This window comes from Onychomys torridus, chromosome 10, assembly GCF_903995425.1.
Source record: "Onychomys torridus chromosome 10, mOncTor1.1, whole genome shotgun sequence".
In the NCBI taxonomy this organism is placed as follows: domain Eukaryota; kingdom Metazoa; phylum Chordata; class Mammalia; order Rodentia; family Cricetidae; genus Onychomys; species Onychomys torridus.
Window position 1 is genome coordinate 30,761,356 of NC_050452.1, and position 21,815 is coordinate 30,783,170.

General features: G+C 44.9%; 1 protein-coding gene across 4 annotated transcripts in view; it reads right to left on the reverse strand.

Annotated features, from left to right (window-relative positions):
• Tbc1d14 (TBC1 domain family member 14) overlaps positions 1-21,815 on the reverse strand; it is a 91,110-nt gene that overhangs the window by 23,273 nt on the left and 46,022 nt on the right. For 2 of the 4 annotated variants that reach the window (XM_036200912.1, XM_036200913.1), the window contains exons 4-7: positions 9,207-9,325; positions 7,095-7,177; positions 4,323-4,440; positions 2,983-3,089 (exon numbers count right to left, since the gene is read on the reverse strand). In XM_036200912.1, the coding sequence (XP_036056805.1) occupies positions 2,983-3,089; positions 4,323-4,440; positions 7,095-7,177; positions 9,207-9,325 (427 nt within the window). Of the gene's footprint in view, positions 1-2,982; positions 3,090-4,322; positions 4,441-7,094; positions 7,224-9,206; positions 9,326-14,769; positions 14,972-21,815 lie in introns of those variants that run through there. The other 2 variants (XM_036200914.1, XM_036200915.1) reach the window with 2 other exon arrangements.

Genomic DNA, 21,815 nt, shown 5'->3' on the forward strand with positions numbered 1-21,815 from the left:
GGCTTCTGCAGGCACTGCACACATGTGGTACACAGAGATACATGCAAGCAAAACACCCATACCCATAAAATAAAAAACAAATACAATCTTAAAACACACACACACACACACACACACACACACACACACACACACACACACCAAACTGCAAAAAATGCTGACAATTTGCGGGGTGGGGGGGTTGCTTAAAAACAAAACAGAGTAAAGGACATTTTACACAGGAAACCATTTTACAGGGGTAGAATATGGGCAGCTCCATGGAGGTAGCCCATAAAAGCTGACACAATTCACCATGTTGCTCTTTCCTTTAGGCCATGGCTCTCCTTGGAGACACATCTATATGTTCATTTTCTTAATTCTTCTAGGATTCACTGTACACAGACATGACTGGCCCCTGCGACACTTGCTGCCTGGCCTCCTGCACCATACTTCCTTCACCCATTCCACCTGCATTGAACAAACCACAGAAGCAGAAGCTGCAGCAGCAGTACCAGTGAACAGCCTGTAACACTGTTGCCAGCTTCTGGAAAGAAGTATCCCATATAATTTTCAACTAGTAAGTAACTGCTGACATCTTCAGGCAAATGCTGCTTGAGTTCCTGAAAAGCTACTGAATGTCATTAGCTTGGAGAAACACCTCTGCGGACATATGTTGTTGTTGTTTTGTTTTTTTGTTTTTTCGAGACAGGGTTTCTCTGTATAGTTTTGGTGCCTGTCCTGGATCTCGCTCTGTAGAACAGGCTGGCCTTGAACTCACAGAGATGCACCTGCCTCTGCCTCCCGAGAGCTGGGATTAAAGGCGTGTGCCACCACGGCCCATGGTTGTTGTTTTTTAAATACTGGCATTTTTTGACCCTGCTGCTTTGCACGAACAATCCTTCCAGAGATTTTGGCCTTCCCATGTAGCTTTTTCTCCATGGGGATTGTTTTTGAATTCAGTGTCAAGGATTTCAATATTCAGAATTTTAACTTTCAGAACTATGACTTCTGGAATTAAGATGAGCGTCATCTTCAAATAAGGACATGAGGAGCTTGCTACCCATATGGCACAGGATTCCTCATCTTGCTGCTAGAAGAGTGGGGGGTATGAGTTGGTACCCTGAACAGGCAGAGCTCTCAAAGAACAAGGATTTTTGCTGTCAGAGAACTGTCAGAAGTCTCCAAATCTCTTCCACATTCAGATACAGGGCACAGGGCCTAAACTTTTTTAAGAAGAAAATGTGGCCCCCAAGACCTGCCTGAGACCATCACAGCCGATGTTAAATAAGATGTGACATAGTGAACAGCAGCTGGTGCTTGGCACCAACAGACCAAGATTATTGTCTCAGACTGGCTGGGAGAAACAGCAAGATGAGGTCAGACGCTCATAAAGTACTTTTATCCACTCAACAAATACTTCATGGGGTCCTGATGCATTCAGAAGATTAGGCTGGGCACAAATGACAGAATAGACAGCAGTGCAATAAGGTCACTGCAGAGGAGACAACGGACAAGATGCAGCATTCACTGCAGACAGACATTAGCTCTACGACAGGGTGAGCTTAGTAAGCTTCTAAGGCACAGGTAGGTGGGCAAGATGCATACACGATTAGGTAGCTGCTTAGCTCCATCTGTCAACATCTAGTCCATCACGGGTCTTAAGTAAATTAAACCCAAGCATCAGTGAGAGCCAAAAACTAAATATGCAAGCACTACATGTTGTATCCAATTAGACACACAGGAACTGTTGGTAGAGTTTAGAAGACTCTCAAGCACACAGATCTTTGCATGCTCAGCGGCTTCTCACCTCTTCTTCTCAGAGGCTAAGATATATTTCAAGTCACATATTACACATCTCACACAAAGATCTTACAGAGAAATTCTGGCAGGGACAGATTTAGCCAGAAAAGGAGTTTGGAGAAGAAGGCTCCCTGCCCTGCCATCTTCCTTGAAGGAAGACAGCTCTGCTTTTCAAGGTGAAGACACTGCCTGGAACAAAGCTAACAGTCACGGGAGAGGCGACACTATCAAGATGAACACAGTAACTTAACTAGAGGGGTAAGGCAGACGCAATCTGCCTTCAACTGAAGAGTCTCTACCAGAGTGAAAGCAGCGTGACTTCAATGTGCAGGTAGGCATGGGACCACAAGAGGAAGGAGGAAGGCCTGCCCGCCAGATGGCTTTCTTTCAACAGGAGGAAATGAAACTCCCCTGTATTAAGGCTTCATGTTTGATCTGTGTGCTTCGAGAACTCTGACATCCAGAGCCCAACTGGGCACTATACATGAATAAGTAAACTGAGGCTGGTATGGCAGAGTACACAAAAGCTGAGCACTTAAGAGACTTGGAGATCTGCTTTGTTTTAGAGACAGGGCCTCACCCTGTAGCCCAGACTGTCCTAGATCTCCCAACAACCCTTTAGCCTCAGCCTCTCAAGTTCAGGTGTGTACCACCATGCCTACTTGTTTTTCCTCAAAGTTCTAATACTAGAGACTGAACGTAGGACTTTGCACATACTAGTCAACCATTCTAGTATGGAGCTAAGTACTTGAAAAACACAATAAACAGCTTAAAAACTTCTAGTAAGGGTCTTCCTCCCTCCCTCACATGCTAGCTTAATGCCCTAATGATACTGGGCTGAGAAACAAACAAAAAAACAAACAAACCACCAAAGGGTACCCTAAGTACCCAACTACCTTCACTCTCCTGTCTAACTCTGAGAAGAGATTCTGCCTACCCAACCCCACTGAGACTTGGAGCCCTGTGTCTGCTGTCCTTTTCTTTAGGAAACCTGCTCTGACCTCCCTGGAGACTGGAGCAGCCAGCATTGAACCCACTATCAGACACCCTCTCAGAAAAGACAGATTTACCTGGCCTTTCCACCACAGCTTCACGGAAGTGGTTACCATCCTCCCTAACACGGCGAAAGTGACAGAAGGGAGTCCCAGAACCCCAAGATGGACCTAGGGGGTCCTGGGAACCTAGGATCATGCAGCCACTCACCGTGGGTGATGTTCAACTCGTTGCCAATGGCCAAGCTCCATACTTTGCCTCTCACACTCGGAGGAATTCCCTGCCACCACAAGTCTCGAACCTTCTTAGAGCACCACCTGAACAGAATGGAAGCAGGAGTTTCTGAGTTTACTCTGAGAAGGATGAGATGAGAAAGGCTCATTGGACACAAGCCTCACCCCCTTGCCCCTTCCCTGGGGAGCTCACCCTCCTGGCTCTACTGAAATCCAGACAACCCTTCCACTGCTGTGACAGGCACTGTGAAGGAAACACCACAGGCCAAAGAGCCAAGAAACCTTCCAGAACCAGGTTGTGCGTGACTATAGAAGTCTGCACACTTGAAGGACCAAAAGGGCTTTCTGAGCAGAAAACACAGACAGAGAAGATAGAGTGGCCTCCTACAGGACTGTAAAGAGCTGTGCATAGGTGAGGAGTGCAGGGCATGAGAGAGGCATGCTGGGCACAGGGAGGCATGGCGGCAGCTCTCTTCTATGGAAGTGTAGTGGGAAGGAGGCTCCAAGGAGCCTCACAGGCAGCCCAGAGACAGGTGACAGCCACACACTACTGGAGACAGGATGCTAACTGGCAACATCTGAAAAACACAGTCATTCAAGTCAAGTGGTCACAATGACCCTGCCTATGCTGGCCACATAGGAATAAAACGAAATGCACAGCAGATCCTCAGAAGTGAGGATGCCACAGCTGCTAGATGCTGTGGGGTGCCACTCTGTTCTGACACTGCAGGATGACATCAAAGACAAGTGGTTTCCACCCTGAGAAAGAGACAGATGCTCAAGCAGGCTGTGCCAGGAGACTCACAGGAGTCTTCTCTGGGGGTGGAGGTGTGGGGAGACATCTTCCCTGGGAAGACTGAGCTAGAGAAAAAAAACAGTGTTTAGAAGGGTGACAAGGTTCAGGACACTGTAGACAGGGAAAGGGCAGGCAAAGTTTCAGAGGTTACAGATTAGCAATTCCTGTTGGTGCAGGGAACAGTCTGCAGAGGCAGGGCAGCCCCTCTCATACTGAAGGCTGTCCACTACATTACACAGTCCAGATTTCATATAGAGACTCCCAAGAAGTTACCAAAATTTTAAGTATGACACAGGCATAAGCTTTACAAACATGGCTCAGGCTCTCAAAAGATAAACCGGAAGAAGGTGTCACCATGTCCAGCAGGAACAACAGGACTACACCACAGCAAAAAATAATTTTATCAAAGGCTTTACAAGGTGTCTATTCAACTACAGCTGCTGCCTCCTACAGACTCAAGAAGTGAGTGGCCACACTCAGAAGCAGCAGCAGCAGCAGAAGCAGCAGGAGACAATGCTTACATGGTTTCCCAGTTAGGCAAGATCTCATTATTCCAGGTGAGGACGGCATTTCCGATGCTTTCTTCAACCTTGCACCTTTCCTCCAGCTGCTTCTTCCGCCTCTGGGCTTCTTTAAGCTCTATAAATCATAAATAAAGAAGAAAACACTGAGCAGCCAGTACCTACCATTTTCAAGTTCATCAGAAAACATCAGAAAAATAACAGTGAAGCAGGATTTGGAGATGTGGGTCAGTGGTTAAGAGTTTGATGCAAAAGCATGAGGCTGGGATTCAGATCTCTACACCCATAAAAAGCTGAGTATGGTCCTATGCCTGCCTGTAACCCCAGCTCTGAGGAAAGCAGAGGCAGGAGGATTGCTAGGGCCTGTTGGCTGCCAGTCTAGCCAAAAACCACAAGCTTTAAATTCAGCAGGAGATCTTGCCTCAAAGAGTAAGACAGACAGTGATTAGTCACCTGATGCCTTTTCTAGCCAGGTGGGGGTGTGGATAGACAGCACATGTCTACTCTTGACACTTCATATTCTACGGGTTTATTTTTTGAACTCAGGGTCAAGACCTGATATATAGCCCAGGTTGGCCCCAAACCCATCATGTTTCCTCTTCTTCCAGAGAGCTAAGATTGCAGGTATATGCTACCATACCCTGTTCCCTGTGGACCATACACCACTTAACACTGTCCATCCTTCAGTAAAAGCATTGAGTATAATTTACTCTTTTAGAGAAGTATACTATCCAAATATAATTCAATGAATACAAAACATACAAGCCTATGAAACCATCCAATCAAAGCAATGGAATGAATCACAAGAACACTCATGCTCCCCACTCTTTCTGAATGTGACCCCTAAGCTAACTCCTAACAGCTTGTGCAGTGCTCTTTTTTTTTAATTATTATTTTTTAATTTTATGTGTATGGGTGTTTTGCCTACATGTATACATGTGTATCATGTACATGCCTGGTGCCCTCAGAGGTCTAAAGAAGGCATTAAACCCTGAACTGAAATTACAGATGGTTGTGAGTTACCATATTGTGCTAGGAACCCACCTTGGGTCCTCTACAAGCGCAACAAGTACTCTCCGCCACTGAGCTGTGGCTCCAGCCCCTTGTCCTTTCCTCCTGCCTTACCAGCACAATTTCCTTAGTCTACTCAATGGTAGCTTCTACATCATGGGTTCTCCAGCCTCTGACTCTGCTAATCCAACCATGCCTGTACCAAACGTGTGCAGACTGTTTTCTTGTCATATTCCCTGAACAATCCTCTGATAAATAGCTGCATAGTGTAAAACCACTGTGGGTAATCTACAGATGAGCTGAAGTATACAGAAGGATGTACACAGTTTGTATGTACTTAGATATGCCATTTTATAAACAAGCCTTGAGCAGCTTTAGATCCTGGCAACAGCAAGAGGTTGTAGAACCCACTCACTTGTGGGTACTTGAGGACAGGTATATAGTTTTTTGTGATGGAGAGACATAATATAGAATTTACTATTTCCAATCACTTTACCCATACAATTTCATAACATTTGTTCATACCATGGTGCACCCCCATTACTATCCTATCTGGAACCTTCTCCTTGTCTAAATTTGTCTTCATTAACCACTGACTCCCTGTCTGCCCCTCCCCAAGTAGATAGATCCCCTTCTGCTTAAAGGATCTCAATACACTGCTTCTTGGCACCCCAAAGAAATGGAATCATAGTATTGGTCATTTGGTTCCTGGTTTGTTACACTTTGGATCAATCAGGTTCAACCATTTTTGTAATGTGTCAGAATTTCCTTCTAAAGGGGTGAATGATATTCCAATTATTTATTATATGTACTTTTAAAACACTCTAGAGTCCTACAAAGTGAGTTCCAGGACAGCAAGGCTGTTACACAGAAAAACCCTGCCTCAAAAAACAAAAAACAAAACAAACACTCTAGAGTCTTAATGCTCTCTAGCTTTTTAGATGTGGTAGTTTGAATTGGCCCATAGGTTCATAGGGGGTGGCACTATTAGGAGGTGTGATCTTGTTGGAGGATGTGTGTCTCAGTTCACTTCCTGTTACCTGTAGATCAAAATGTAGAACTCTCAGCTCCTTCTCCAGCACCATGTCTGCCTGCATGCCTCCATGCTCCCCACCATGATAATAATGAACTAAACCCCTGAAGCTGTAAGCCAGCCCCAATTAAATGTTTTCCTTTATAAAAGTCGCTGTGGTCATGGTGTCTCTTCACAGCAAAAGAAACCCTAACTAGGGTTGGGGATTTAGCTCAGTGGTAGAGTGCCTGCCTAGCAAGCGCAAGGCCCTGGGTTCGATCCTCAGCTAAAAAAAGAAAAGAAACCCTAACTAAGACATTAGGTGTTGCAAAGGAACTTATCAAATCTACTCACATCTTGAAGACAACAGCCCAAGGAGGGAAAAATAGCTGCATGTCACTATTGGCTGCTACTCTTTCTAGCACACTTATCCTACAGTCTCTTTTCTCACGGAAGTCTATGTGCTCTTTGTGACAGGGTCTCGTTATATAGTAAAGACTGGCTTTGAACTCAAGAGCCTCCTGCCTCAACTTCCCAAGTGCTGGGTTAACAGGTATGTGCTATCATTCCCTACTCTCATGTATGGCTATTAAGCTACCAGGAATGGGGAGAAGCACCCGTGTTTGTTTGTTTAATGGAAAACTACACATGTCAAAGTATGGAAACCTTCATCAAGGTTAAAGGTCAGGAGCTCCACACGATAAGGAGAAAGCGCACACACCGCAGGATCTGACCCGCTTTCACAGTACCTCGTTTCTTGGCCTGCACCACCATCTCTTCATATTGCTGCCTATGTTTTTGGGCTTCTTCAGCTGGTTTTGCTGGGAGATTTCTTGACAGGAAATAAATAGGTTTGCATGTTACAACTAGATAAAAGTCTGAGGCAAAAAAAAAAAAAAAAAATCCCTAAAGCATTATTGTATAAAAGTTGCAAAACCCAAAGTCAAAATATCAACTGTTTAAAACTACAGTTCTTTCATAAACTAAAACTGTATTTGTTCCATTGAGACAGTCTTACATAGGCCAGGAGATGCTGCTACCTTAGCCTCCCAAGTGCTGGAACTACAAATGTGTGCCACCTTGCTCAGCTGAGGACAGAGCCTAGGGCCTTATACACACAAGGTCAAGGGCTCCACCACCAAGCTATCTCCCTGCAAAGACATTTATTACAAAGCAAAATACTCACTGTGAAATACTGGATTATAAAGATACAGAAAAAGTCACCCTACTCTCCAAAGAAACTGATTTGACTGCAAAGCAGTAGTGTCAACAGCTGATCTTTGCATCGGAATGACCTCACAGTATATATTAAATGGCAGTTTAAGCGGCTCAGTTTCAAATCAGCTCTTGTGATAGGTAATCACACCGTCTGCTACAACCCCTTAAGAAATATCCCTCTGGGTGTGTCTGTGAGGGTATTTCCAGACTGCTGTAAAGAAGGAATGTGGGTGACACCATTCCAAAGGCCGAGGGGAAGTAAGCTCAGCACCAGCAGTACCCTCTGCTTCCTGACTGCTGATGCAATGTGATCGGCACCTCACATGACTGCCCCCCCCCATGCCTTCTCCACCAGGATGGACTAGATCTCAGACTGTGAGCTAAGATAAACCCGTGCTTCCTTGAGCTTCTTTTGCCAAGTATTGGCCACCGCAATGAGAGCAACAGCTAACACAGTTCTATGGTTCCTTTGTTCTACACAAATGCACACAGAAGCTACACAGATCCTATAGGAAACGCCGGTGGACTCTGGCAGGTGACTTGATGAGATGTGGTGACCCCTGGCCTACATCTCACAAGTACCATAACCACCTAAGTTCCCTGAGAGACTGCAACCCACTGCCTCTGGCTAAAGGTGGCAAGCCCCCAGTCTACCTCTCAGCACACTAAAAGAGCTGGTCTTCTCTTCACCCTAAAGTTCCAAACTCCTCTTCAGGATTCCCCACACTCCTGGTCTCTAAGAACCAGGAACTAATGGCAGATATACCCCTCATTAGACTTCACATTTTAATTTTCTTTGATTACATTTTCTCGCCCCACCCCGTGTTTTGTTGTTGTTGTTGTTTTGTTTTTTTGGTTTTTTTGGTTTTGTTTTTTTTTTGGGGTGTGTGTGTGTGTGTGTGTGTGTGTGTGTGTGTGTGTGAGGATAACTTGCAAAAGTCAGTTGACTTTTTCCACCATTCAGGTGCCAGGAATCAAGCTCATCATCAGGCTTGGCAGCAAGCCTCTTTCTTTGCTCACTGACCATCTCACTGGCCTGACTTCCCAGAGATGGACAGGATCCTGGAATTGACTGGCCCAATGCTGGACAGCCCATTGTTGTTCTTGTTCTTCCACAAGTGGGAACCCTTCTCCCCAACACACTCTTCTGTGTAAATTCAGTAATTAGTTTAGCTATGACTTCCTTCTCTAGGAAGGTCTCAGGTCATGATCTCCTCATCACACAGCAGGGATACCAAGGCCCAGAGAGAGAGAAGTCCTGACTTGAGCCACCCAAGAAACTCCACAGACCACTCTAGGAGGTGTCTTGCAAATAAAGGTACATCTTCAAAACACCACTTTGGAGGATGCTTGCAGGGTTCCTTGCACTCACAAACTGGCCTTGTACTTATAACAGCTACACAATGTAAACCTGGATGATAAACTACAAGCAAATACTGCCTGAAATTCCTTTAATCCTGGTTAAATTTCTATGATACAGAACAGTTTCCCAAATCACCATCGGTGTCACATTGAGTGAAGGCTGACGCGGAGGTAGCAAGAGACCCAGCCACTCTTCTCCCCTCTCCTGCCTTTGGAAAAAGAGTGGACAAGCTAGTCTCATCCCCACAATAGATAGCACAGAGGCTCTCCCTCAGACTCACGCGGGTCTGTCCTCAAGGATGAGTGCCGTGGTGGACAACGGCTCGAAATCCAGGTTCTTCCTCACATTCTGCTTTGGAGAGGGTGGCCTGCTTGGTTTTCCAGCCTTGTCTTCATATTCCTAGGACAAAAACACCAAGGTGACTCTTTATCATATTATCAAAAAAGGTGCTGCTTGTGGCTGAGTTCACTGTAAGGATGAGTGCACTCCAAGTCTTCCCTGCTGTTCAAAAGGAAAGCCATGGGCTGAAGGGGTCTAAGAACTCCCTGCTGTGGTGATGATGCCTTAGGACAGGTCTGCATACTTCCCTTGCAGGCAGTTATGAAGTTCCAAGGGTCTGCAGCCCCTTACCCAGGACGTCCACATGGTGGCAGGTCTTCTGTACTTCTGGTTAAGAGAGGAATGGCGATTGTAATGGCCACTGCTATGCCATCACTGCACATTGTCCTGTCAATAATTCTATCATGCCCTGGAAATCTAAGTGACCTCCATAAGCAGAATCACTGATTTGATCCACAGACTGCAGCCACAGAAGCTTAATCACACCTGGTGACCCACATTCCAAACACCCAGTAGAAGGGTTCAGGAGAGTCAGCTTCTGGAATAATGTATGATTTGGGATCCCTGTAAAATCAAAACATATTATTTTCTGGTTGTCTATCACAGGTGAGGGGCATCTCTAAGGGAGACAATAGAGCTAGAAAGAAAGCAAGTGAGGAACTGCCATAGATTTGTGTCATTGTGGATGATGAGAACCACACTATCCTGTGAAGAGGATTTATTGACACAAGCTAGAATATTAATCTCTCACCCAGAAAAGTCAACTAAGGCTTCTAAAAAGTGCAACAGCTTCTGTACACTGGAATGTACAGGGTTAGGCTCCTACCCTTCTTATCCCAAAATTGTCTCATTGAAGGGGGAAATCCCTTCCAGTTACCTATCTATCTAGAGCTGAGAGATTGATACTAGCTTCAGACCCGATACAAGGCTGAGTGGTGAGAGTTCAGTACCAGCAAGGGGATGCTCCAAGCCTAGTAAGTAGGTGTCTGTTACCCAAAGCTTTGTGCTGACAATGTTTCTAAGGCATGTGGCATTCTGGCAAGAATTAGCACTCCATTGAGCCTGGTCTAGTGCAATTTATGCTAAGGCCAGCAATCTTAGGCCATGAGTGAGATGCCCCAGAATCTGGATGCTTCTTTCCATTTGTTGTGGCTCTAGACACTGTTTGATCTGACCTCCCTAACTATCAGTATGGCTAGTATTACCCCATCTTACAGACAAGACGATGCAAGCTCAAAGTTCAGGACTGGGGCTGTAGGTCCATCTGCACTGATACCCTATGGAGGCCAGACCTCTTTTCTGACTATAACCAAATGTGTAATTTGGGAGAGAAAATATGGGTTAGGGAGGCTTCTGAAATAGGTAAACAGACCTACTAACCAGCAGCTAAGCCTCAGGCAAAGCATGTTCTTAGACTTCTCAAGCCTGGTTCCCACAGCTACCAGGTGGACATGACCACTATCAGAGCAGGCTGCTGCCAGCAACAGGGAGATGGCCATGCAGTCAGCACAGCCCCTGCAGCACAGGGATAGTATTGCATGCACCATTACATTTTTCCCTCAGACCTGAAATGACTCCATAACACAAGGGAAAATAGTGCAGTCCTAAACCAGTCAAGGAGTCCAGCAAAGTTTGCAAGCCAAACACAGAAGCAAGCCAAAGGAAGGGAAGGCCTTAATTCAAGGCCAAAGCATCAGGTTTTGTCAACAAGCACTTCTTATTAACTAGAGTAACAACACTGGGCAGTGGCAGCTGATCAGGCTAAAATGTACCAAGTACTTTCCAGGGGCCTCAGAAGCAGAGTTGATTTAGTCTGCATACCAATTCTCAGAGGCTAAAGATGCCACTACTACTACCACCACCACTCCAATCCTAACAGATATACGGGGAGGCCCACTGATGCCACAGATTTGCTCTGTGGAGAATGGGGAGAGCGATCAGATTCTGAGCACTGGGTTCTTCAGGGACATTTCTCACCAACTCATGTAAGCTGCTCACGGGTAGGACTCCATAGGAAGCAATCTCATTGCATCTAGCCTCAATAAAGCTTTCAACCCTGACAGAAACCTATAATCCTGAGTCAGTCAGTGCCAAATGGGGTCAAATAGTATGCTTCATTACACAGTGATGCATGATTAAAATGATAGAGCCTGGCCTGCCCAAACTTGAAATCCCAGGTAGAACCTTTTCAAAACTCAAATGGTACTTGCAAATACAAATGGAACAACACTGGGAATGGTCACAAGTCCTGTCCCAAACCTAGCTGTTCTCCTACAGCCACCTAGAGATGTCCACAGTAGGTTCTCTGTACAACCAGACAAACCAGCTCCAGATATAAGAAGACAATACTCACTCTAAGGCCTGAGCAAAAGCACTCACTACTGACTCACCAACACTAGGGCCATATACAATGCAGCAGAAGTAAAGGTTTAGAAGACCAAGATCTAAGTCCTGTCTATGACCTTAGGCAAGTCTGGACTATCTCATGCCTCCACTCCCTCATTATAAACAGAAGCGGCTGTTAAGGCCACTGTGAGAGTTAAACAGGGTAGTATACTGTGATGGTTGCCTGCTCTCTGATGGACAGAGCTCTTTCTGTATGCCGGACAAAACCTGTGGAGTCTGTGTCCATCTAACTTGCCACCTGCATAGAACCACAGCTAAGGGGTCTTTTGCCTTAAGTCAAGTAACACTTCTCTGCACCACTGGACTTATCAAAAGTCCTGTAGACCCATGAGTAAAACAAATTGTCATGCAATCAACTGTGGTCTCACCCACACTGATCATCCCAGCAGAGAGGAATTGAGAACAGTATTCTTCAAAGTCTTATTGCAAGTCAGTTGTTCAACTGGTCATGAAAGACTTACAGCAGTAGGAGTCAAGAGGCTTGGCAGGTTCAATCCCCAGAACCCACATGGTTGAAAAGAACCAATTCCCACAAGCTATCCCCTGACTGCCACATGCACAACATGGCAAACAAATACTATGGCATGCATGCACATATGTATAGACCATAAGACAATTAAAAAGTACATCTACTAAAAGCAGTTTGTCTCCATTCTGTGCCTATCTGTGCAGAGACTCAAACTGCCTAAGTGTGGGTCATTAAAAAAACAAAAAAACAAAAAAAAAAAAACCTTGCAAGACAGTGCAAAGCCAGAAGTACCTGGATGAAATCCCTGACCTGAGCAGTTGGTAATAAACCCCACTGGGGAAGATGAGCCCAGGCCAATGCAGCTGCTAACCATGGGAGAAGCTGTGGGGTGTGGTCTGATGAATAAGTTCAGAGAAAAAGTATCAAGAAGCCTGAGCAAGGCCTCAGCTCTAGGCAGCAGCCATGAACAAAGCAAATTTAGTGGGGAAAAGAAGGAAGAAGACACAGAAAGAAGAAGTAGCTCGTTCGTGAAGAGACCATATGGACCTACTCTTTAAGAGACCCTCACCCCCTGCAGGGAAAGTAGGTACAGGCAAAAGCTACTGCCCAGAGCAGGCCATGAGAAATGCGGAGGGGTAAGTAACAAGAAGTAAAGAGCCAGAGAGAACAAGAGACAGCATTTCATTACCCATACCATTTCAGCAATGACAGATATGTGGTCTAATCCTGAGGCCATAGGGTGAGAGACCTTCTGACCACACAAGCAGTAACCAAGGAGGCACCCATTGCTGATGGCGATGGCCCTCTCTGCATACTGCCTGTGTTCTTGGTCTCTTAGGTTAGTTAGTTTATACTAGCCCAAGTCTCTCCTTCGAGGAATGGCCTATTTCAGACATAGATTCTGGTCTGTCAGTTAGCAAGAGCATTTTAAACAGGTTTGATACTGAGTCAAAATTGTTTTGCCTAGCTATTACAGTCTCAACACACAGCTACCCATGGCTGGTGGAACAACCCAAAAGAGCAGGAGAGTCAGATCTGGTATAGGGCTGCAAGGTGGAGTGTGAATGTGGGTTAGACCTTATCTGCAGAACCAGAAGAAAATTAGTAGACAATTGAATTTGTTTTAAAAAGAAACAGAACACACACATACATGCAACTGCACATGCACATCCTAAACAGACAAAATGTGTATTGAAAGGGAGAGAAGGTTGGATCAATCCAAAGCAATAGAAGACTGTCTTCCAGGAGAAAGACAAGAGAGATGGCCCATCAGTACTACCCCTGGAACCAGAATTGTGCTACAAAGAAAGCCAAGAATGCCGATAAGCTAATCAGACCCCCACTAGCTTCTTGGATTAGTCCACCAAGAAGAAAGGGCTATCAATCAGGACTGTGCTCATATCTGACTCAGACATCTACAGCAGCAGAATCTATCTGCTAATGTAAGTCCAGGGTTCCGGACCTCTATCTGGAATAGGCCATCTCATGGGGAACTGGGGCTAGCATAAACTAACCCAAGTGACAGCATGGGGTGGGTCTGCCAACAACACAGGCAGTGTGCAGGGAGGCACTGCAGGATGGACCATCCCCGACAGGGCTGCCTCCCTGGGCACTGTCTTCCCCTCCACGCCTGTTTCTTTGTCTGGTAAAGGAGAAGACTAAATGAGAACAAGTAAGCATGTACCCAAAGGAAATGCCAGACATGTCAGGTGCAGGGTTGTCACTGTATTACCATAAAATAATTCCCCACAACATGTCTCTAAAAAGGGTACTTAATGGAAAAGACAAATAGGACTCGAGAGTGGCTGAGCAAAGCTGGTTTCGCTCCTCACTGACTGCACCAAGCAAGTGTTTGGGAGAAGACTGCTGTTGTAGGACATGGAGCCGTCTTGCCATTTGAAGAGGGAGTGACCCATTCAGGTTTTACAAGTGCTCGGCCTTCCAGAAGACAGTAATGGTGACACAATGTCTTGACCACAGCGTAGGCAGGTAAAGGCCCTGAACACCTGGGAAGGCTCCTCCTCTCTGGGCTCTCTGCTCTCTACCCCAGCACAATATCCTCTCAGAAATCCTTCTCTTCAGTTCCCAGGAATGCTGGCACTGGGAACAGCAACTCTCAGGAGACCTTCTCTAGTGGTCAAATTACTTACAAACATCAAGAACACAAAAGTTAACAGAGGCACTGGGAACTGAAGTGTGCCAAACTGCATGGGTTCTGAGAAACCCAGCCGTGCCTGTCCTGAGTCTACTGTTCCCCGGACTCCTTCAAACAAGACCACTCCATCTCTAGGTGGCCCCTGGCCTAGACTGACCTGACTCTGGAAACGGAGCAGGGGTTCTAGGGGTAATAAGGACTAGAAGCACGATCTCTCTATACCAACACAAGATCCTGAAAGAAAATCCTACGAGCAACAGACACAAAGAAGGCCATGGGAGGAGGTGCCTCACTGGTGTCCCCGGCAAGCTCCAGTTAATGGGTAAAACAGATGTCTGTGATGTGCGCACACCTGCACTCGGGCTTATAGGCACACACCCGCACATACCGCGCACAGGACCAAGCAGGCCTGGGAGGGCAGGCCGAGGTACCAGTGGAAGCCAAGCTGGGACCGCAAACCCACATAAGACTCACCATGAACGCCAGGCCTCAGAGGCGCGTGGCCGGCGGATCCATGCCCAGTGAGTGGAGGCCGGCCTCCCTCCAGCCCCTGGACCACGGTTCTACACGCAGCTTCACACTGGGCGGGTGAGGCAGGCGGGGCGGCTGAGACGGCAGGATGTTCAATCGCTCACAGATAAAATGATTCCCGGATCCCAGCTCAGTGTTCCTGGGTTGGGCTGGTCTAACCGGCAGGGACCTCCTCCACAAGAGATGGGGCGGGGCTGCCTGAACCAAGGCTCAGTGGCCTTCCTGCCAGCCCCAGAGAGGAACCTCCGGGTTCTAATTATAGCGAGAGGAGTAAGCAAAAGACAGCATGCTGGAAAGAAAGGGCCAAGTACTACTTTGTAAGACTATAGGGAAAAAAGAAAGAAAGAAAGAAATGTGTGTCACCAAAAGAAACTCCATAATGAACACTGATACCTTCTCAGAGGCTGGCTGGTTATGAGCATAAAGTACACATGACAGGGTTCATGATAAAGCTTGCTTCTAGAAAGCTACCTGGAGGGGCATCTATCTGACACTTCCCAGAGTGACTGAATTATCTCAACATGCATTAATTAAAACAGAATATTACCTTTGGATCAGAGGACTCCACTGTAAACTACACCTTATTAAATAAAATTTACAAATCTGTATACGGACCAAAATTATTTCTAGTAAGTAGGGCAGTCCAGTGCACTGGAACAAACTCGGTAAGAGCACCACATAGCTCTCTGTCCTTGCTGGGCCCTCACACAGTCCTTGCTGGACTAGGAGTTACAAGGCACCTCATTTAGCGCTGCATTTCTGGAAACTCAGTACTTAATTAATCATTCAACAACAGAAACCTTCTCACAAAGAAGGAGCCCAGGAGATCCACCAGAAAAAGGGGTACTGGCATGACACATAGTAGCAGTCATGCAGAAAAGCTGGGACTCTCGTAAAACCCTGGGGGCAATATAGAACAGTAGGGCCACTTTGGAAGCAAGTTTCCCAGTTTCTTATACAGTTCAAACCACACCAGCCACACACCTGAGAACTTATCCAAGTTCACCTACAAAAAGCCCTGCCACGAAACTTCACAGCACTTGTGTACCAATCAAACTCTAAAACAATCCAAACGTCCACCAGCTGAGGAATGCATAAACAGCTCTGAACCAGCCACGAGAGGAAACTACTGACACACGCTGCTGGTGAAAGTGCCTCGGAAGCACTATGGTAAGCAAAAGCTGCCAAAAGGAAGACAGACAGCCAGGGTGGGGCCATGAATATGAAATCTCTTCAAAAGGAAAATCTCTAGAGAGAATATACAATTGGTATTTGTCTGAAGAAGGGAGTGGGGACTGGCTGCAAACTTTGGGTGATGGAAATCTTCCAAAACTGGATGCAATGGCAGGTCAGTAATGTGCGTACATTGAGAATCACTATGTATTTATAGTGAGTGGATTTCATGGACACATTAGTTCATGGGTAGCATGTATGTCAGTGTGGGAGGCACTGGTATCAATCTTAGTACTTCCAAAAAAAAGGGGGTGAGGGGGTGTTCAAATCTGTAGAACTGCTCAAGGAATAATTTAATGAGCACATATACAAACTCCACCCAGGTCATAATAAAGTGAAAATGTTACAATATTCTCCTTACTTAGTTTTAAAACATTTTACCCTTTGAAAGAAGTTGCAGATGCCATGTCTTCTCCTAAACACTACAACAACCAGCTCCTAAGAGTAAAGAGGAAGAAAGCATGAGGAGGCTAGGTAACTGTCCTTCATGTCTCACCTTACTGCACACCCTCATGGAAACAGTCCCCGATGCCTTAACTCAGCAAGGCCCTGCATCCTGGCTTCAGGGGCATGTATAACTCATCATTACATGGTCATCTGACTCACATCCTCTCACTGAGCTGGTGAGGGTCCAGTGAAGCACCTGGCAGAGGAGGCACATAGCACTTGTGGAATCAGTTCGCCATCCCAAGAAGGCATCTGTCCTGCCTACCTGCCTGCCATCTAGCAAGTACTCCGAGTGCTTGGCCTAGCAATAAAGAGGAACAAGGTCTTTGCAATGTCCATACCAGTGCTCAGTGATATGACAGAAAACTAAGGCTGGGGAGGGAAACCCCACAACAAACACTAGTGCAGTCTCGGGGGGAGGCAGCTAATAGTGTCTTTCTAGAAACAACACTGTGATTGGAGAAGAGTGAAGCTCAGTTCTCAGGGATTAGAGCAAGTTCTAATTAATGTCACCATCACCTGGACTCTCAACACCTAGTACCCACCCAACAGTTTACAACTTAGCCAAGTGGGGCCAGAACTGAGTCCACAGATTCACTCACATTAAATCCAGTCAAGACGGCCATAAGCACACACTAAAAATGTATTAGGATGTGTGGTCAGGAAATGTCTTTTGCCTTCTAAATCTGGCAGTTTTTTAAGTAGATGTCATCAGTGAAACCATGTGGGCTTGGAGCTAACTTTTCTAGAAAGTATCTGTCTTATTTTTCTCCTTGCTGTGGTCAAACACCCTGACAAAAGCAACTTAAGCAGAAAGGATTTATTGCGGCTTATAGTTCCAGAAGGATAGAGTCCGCCATGGTGGAGAAAGCCTGGAACAAGAGGAGAAGAGCAGCCAATCACACTGCCTCAGCACGCAGGAGGCACAAAGTGAACAAGAAGTGGAACCCCAGCTCCTCCAGGCCCATCCAACAATCCACTTCTCTACTAATGCTCCACCTCCTGAAGCTTCCACAGCCTTCCCAGACAGCTCCAGCAGCTGGGGACCAAGTGTGCAGACATTGCACATTGGACCACCACAGTATTTAAGTGTAATGTACCTTTTTAAAACATTATCATAATAAATTATAAAATAAGTATAGTAATACATTATAATTTATTTTTATTTTATTTGCATTGGTGTTTCACCTGCATGTATGTTTCTGTGAGGGTGTTGGATCCCCTGGATCCAACAGTTGTGAGCTGCCATGTGGATGCTTGGAATTGGACTGGGGCTGGAGAGATAGCTCAGTGGTTAAGAGCACTGGTTGTTCTTCCAGAGGTCCTGAGTTCAATTTCCAGCAACCACATGGTGGCTCACAACCATCTGTAATGAGATCTGGTGCCCTCTTCTGGCATGCAGGCAGAACACTGTATACATAATAAATACATCTTAAAAAAAAAAAAAAAAAAAGGAATTGGACCTGGGTCCTCTAAAAGAGCAGCCAATGCTCTTAACCACTGAGCTACCTCTCCAGCCCCAACCAAACAAAACCAAAACTGTAGATAGTATGAATCAGTTTATCTTTTACCTTGGATGAGTTCTGGTGATTTCTAACTTCCAAGGAAATAGATCATTTTCCCTGAGATGACAAATTCCTGTGGAGAGTAGTTCAAAGAATTCCACTTTCCTTCCTAGTTCTGCAGGGTCCACAGTGCCTTTCCTTCTATTGAAAATGTGCTTCTCTTTCCTTGGCTGTTCAGCTGAGACTGATTTGGACAAAGGTCGTTCAGAGAAGCAGCCCTGGTCTCACTCACCCCCATTTACAGTTCTCTTTTCATTTCTCTGATTCTGTATCACTTGTTTCCCTTCTGCTTTTTACAGTCTTCAGACAGGAACTGGATCACTGATGTGAGACTGTCCTCCTTTTATTCTTATGATATATATTTCCCATCCAAATTTCACCTTCCACGTTTTGGTATGTTGTATTTTTGTTTGTGTCAAAATATTTTCTAATTTTCCTTGTGGCTTCCTTGGAAGTTTGCTACTCATTTAATATCCACATTTAGGGAGATGTTCTTAATATCTGTTACTGCTTTGTAGCCTAATAACACTGTGATCAGAATTGTATTTTACTTAACTTTAATCCTTTTGAATCTTTAAAGTTTATGACCCACATATCTGTCTGTTTCCATATGCACAGGAGCCAGCTGCTACTGGAGGGGAATGTTCTGGACAGGTCATTCAGCTGCTGGAGAGCAGAGTTCAGATTCTCCACATCCTGGCTTACTCTGTCTGCAGCTCCTCATGAGTTTTCAAACAGCACTGATCTTCCACTGGTAAACTAGATAGGTTCAGTTTTCTGCATCTCTGCTTGGTAGATATGCATGGGCATTAGGTGTAGAAACACTCAGAGTTATACGGTCTTCATTCGGCAATATCTCTGGAAACTGTCTCTGAAGTGACATTAATAGGTCTACCTTATGGGAGGAGCTAAAGATTGAACCCAGGGCTTCATGCACACTAAGCACAAAATCTACAACTAAACTACACTCCCAGCCCCGTTTTCTCCTCTCTTAAGAGTGTTATCTTACATGTTGGATATTTGAAGAGTTCCTTGTAGATGACAGAACCAAGTCATTTTTTTTCCAAGCATCTTTGACAGCACTGGTGTGCTTAAGCATCTGTATGTAATATAATTTGGTATGTCTGACTTAAGTGTCATCTTACTTGTCCTTTTCTTTGTTCTTCCCTGTTTCCTCTTTTCTGCCTTCATTTTGAGTTTTCTGAATTTTGTAATTCCATTTTAATTTATCATGTTTTTGTTCATCTTTCTACATAGTTCAATGGTTGGGCTAGGAGCTGAAATATGTATATGTAATTTTCTGTGACCTAATTGGAATCGGTACTTTATCACTTTGAATGGAAACCCATCGCCCTGCCCCTGGTATATGACTGTCTTATATGTTATATCTACATACAGTTGAAGACCCAAACACTAACCAAATGCATTTTTAAAGAACCTATTGGGAATTGCCCATCTGCAATTCTGCAATCTGCCCATATGTTTACCATTTCTGTTTCTCTTTCTTCCTATGTTCCAGGGTTCCTTCTAGCGCAATGACCCTGCAGTGGCCAACTCTCACACAAACTATAGAAATGATCTCTGAAAGTATAGTCTTTGGCCAACTCTCTTACAAGGCTCCTGGCAGCAAACGTTCTTAGTCTTCATCTGGGAACACTCTCCTTCCTTCCTTTCACCTTTGTTCTCGATACAACATTCTGGGTTGACAATTCTTTCTCTCAATAGGTCCAAAAGAACTGATTCCCTTGATGTGTGTGTGTGCGCGCGCGCACGCGCGCGCGCGCGTGCGTGCGTGCGTGTGCGTGTGTGTGTGTGTGTGTGTGTGTGTGTGTTGAGACTTTTATTGTCTGTTTAATTGTGTGTATATGGGAGGCGATTATGTGCAAGTGTCTGCGGGTGCTAGCAAAGCCTCAAAGGAGGACACTGGGTCCCTTGGAGCGCAAGTTCCAGGTGGCTGAGCCGCCCAACCTGGGTGATGTGAACCTAACTATGGTCCTTTGCAAGTGCAGTACTGCTCTGATTGCTGAGCCATCATCTCTCCAGCCCTCTGTGATTTCTGATGAGAAATTCGTAGACATTCAGATTACTATTCCCCAGTAAGCAATGCACTGTTTTGTTCAGGATGCTTGTAGGACTTTGCCTTTATTTTCAGCAGTTTGGTTACAACTTGTCAGGTCATGGCTTCTTAGAACTTCCCTGTATATGGGGTCACTGACTAGACTTAAATCTGTAGGTTTATGTCTTTTGACAAATTTGGGACATAGTCATTTAATTATTCTAATATTTTTATTAATGAATTATTCCAAAACTTCATGGCACAAATTCAAACTTTAGTGATTCTGACTTCTACTAATTTTTAAAAAATTTATTGTGTATGTGACTGTGTGTGAGTACAGGCACACATGTCCACATAGCATGTGTGAAAGCCAGGGGATAATTTTCAGGAGTTGGTTCTTTCCTGCAACTATATGGAATCTAGGAATTCAACCCAGGTTGTGAGACATGTGTGCAAGCACCTGTACCTGCTAAACCATCTCATCAGGCTGGATTTTTAAAACATTTTACTGTGTCTCCTATGTTCAAGATTATATTTCTTTAGTGACCTTCCTTTAATCTCTACTGTCAGACTGCATAAGTTCCACTAATCTACTTTACAACTTACTTTTTTCCTAACTTGTTTGTTCTGCTATTGAGCAGTCTGCTTAGTTTTCATTTGTATTTTTCTGTTATAAATGTTCATTTATTTCTTATATTTCCTATTTTTCAGCTAATGTTTTCTGTCTTCCACTCTCAAGAGTGTCTACTCTATTTGCTGGAGCATTCTTCTAATGGCTTCTTTAAGGTGTTACACAATCCCCACATACGTTCATTTTAGGATTGGAGTCTACTGGTCATCAAAAGACAACCTAGTCCTTAAGTCCAATAATTCTGAACTATATTCCAGACTTTTCTTTTTTTAAAATATGTTTTTAGATTTATGTATATGAGTGTTTTGCCTGTATGTATGTCTGTGCACCACACACATGCTGAGGAAGTGGTGAGTCTCCATGTAGGTGTTGGGAATCAAACCCAAATCCTTTGTAAGAACAAGTGCTCTTAACTACTGAACCAATTCTCCAGCTCATAGACTTTTCAAACATTATGTTCCAAGATCTGACTTTGTATAAATGTTGACACTGTTATAACTGATTTGGATTCCAGACATAAAGACCTACAAGTTCCAGCCAGCTTTCCTGTGGAATTGTGGTTCGAAACTCAGTTTTCAGCACTTTTGACTCTGTCTTACATGTGCACCACCCAGTGGCCAGCCAGAGATATGCAAGTGCTCTATCCATTCAGTTCTACTTAAACTACCATAGGGTCAGATCTATGTACCTACATGGACAGCGGCAGGAAATCCAGGAGTCATAACAACCTTAAGAAGTCACTTTCCTGCACATCTCTTTGCAATCATCAAGTGTCTTCTAGTTCCCCGAGTCTCCCTGCTGTGGTTAAGTCACACACTTCCCACAACTGTGTTGGGGAGAGAGGACAAGCCAGAGATACAATCTCCTTTTCTTACCAGCTTCTCCTCCTGATAATGCTCCTGTCAGACCCTAGGTAAGCTTTCAGCTACCTCTGCTGACCACCCAGATAATGTGTAATCCTTTTGTGTCCAAGACCTCTCAGAAACCAGAACACAGGAGATTTACCACTTTCTGGGGTTCTCTAACATCTAAAAACTGACTTGATTCTGGAAGACCA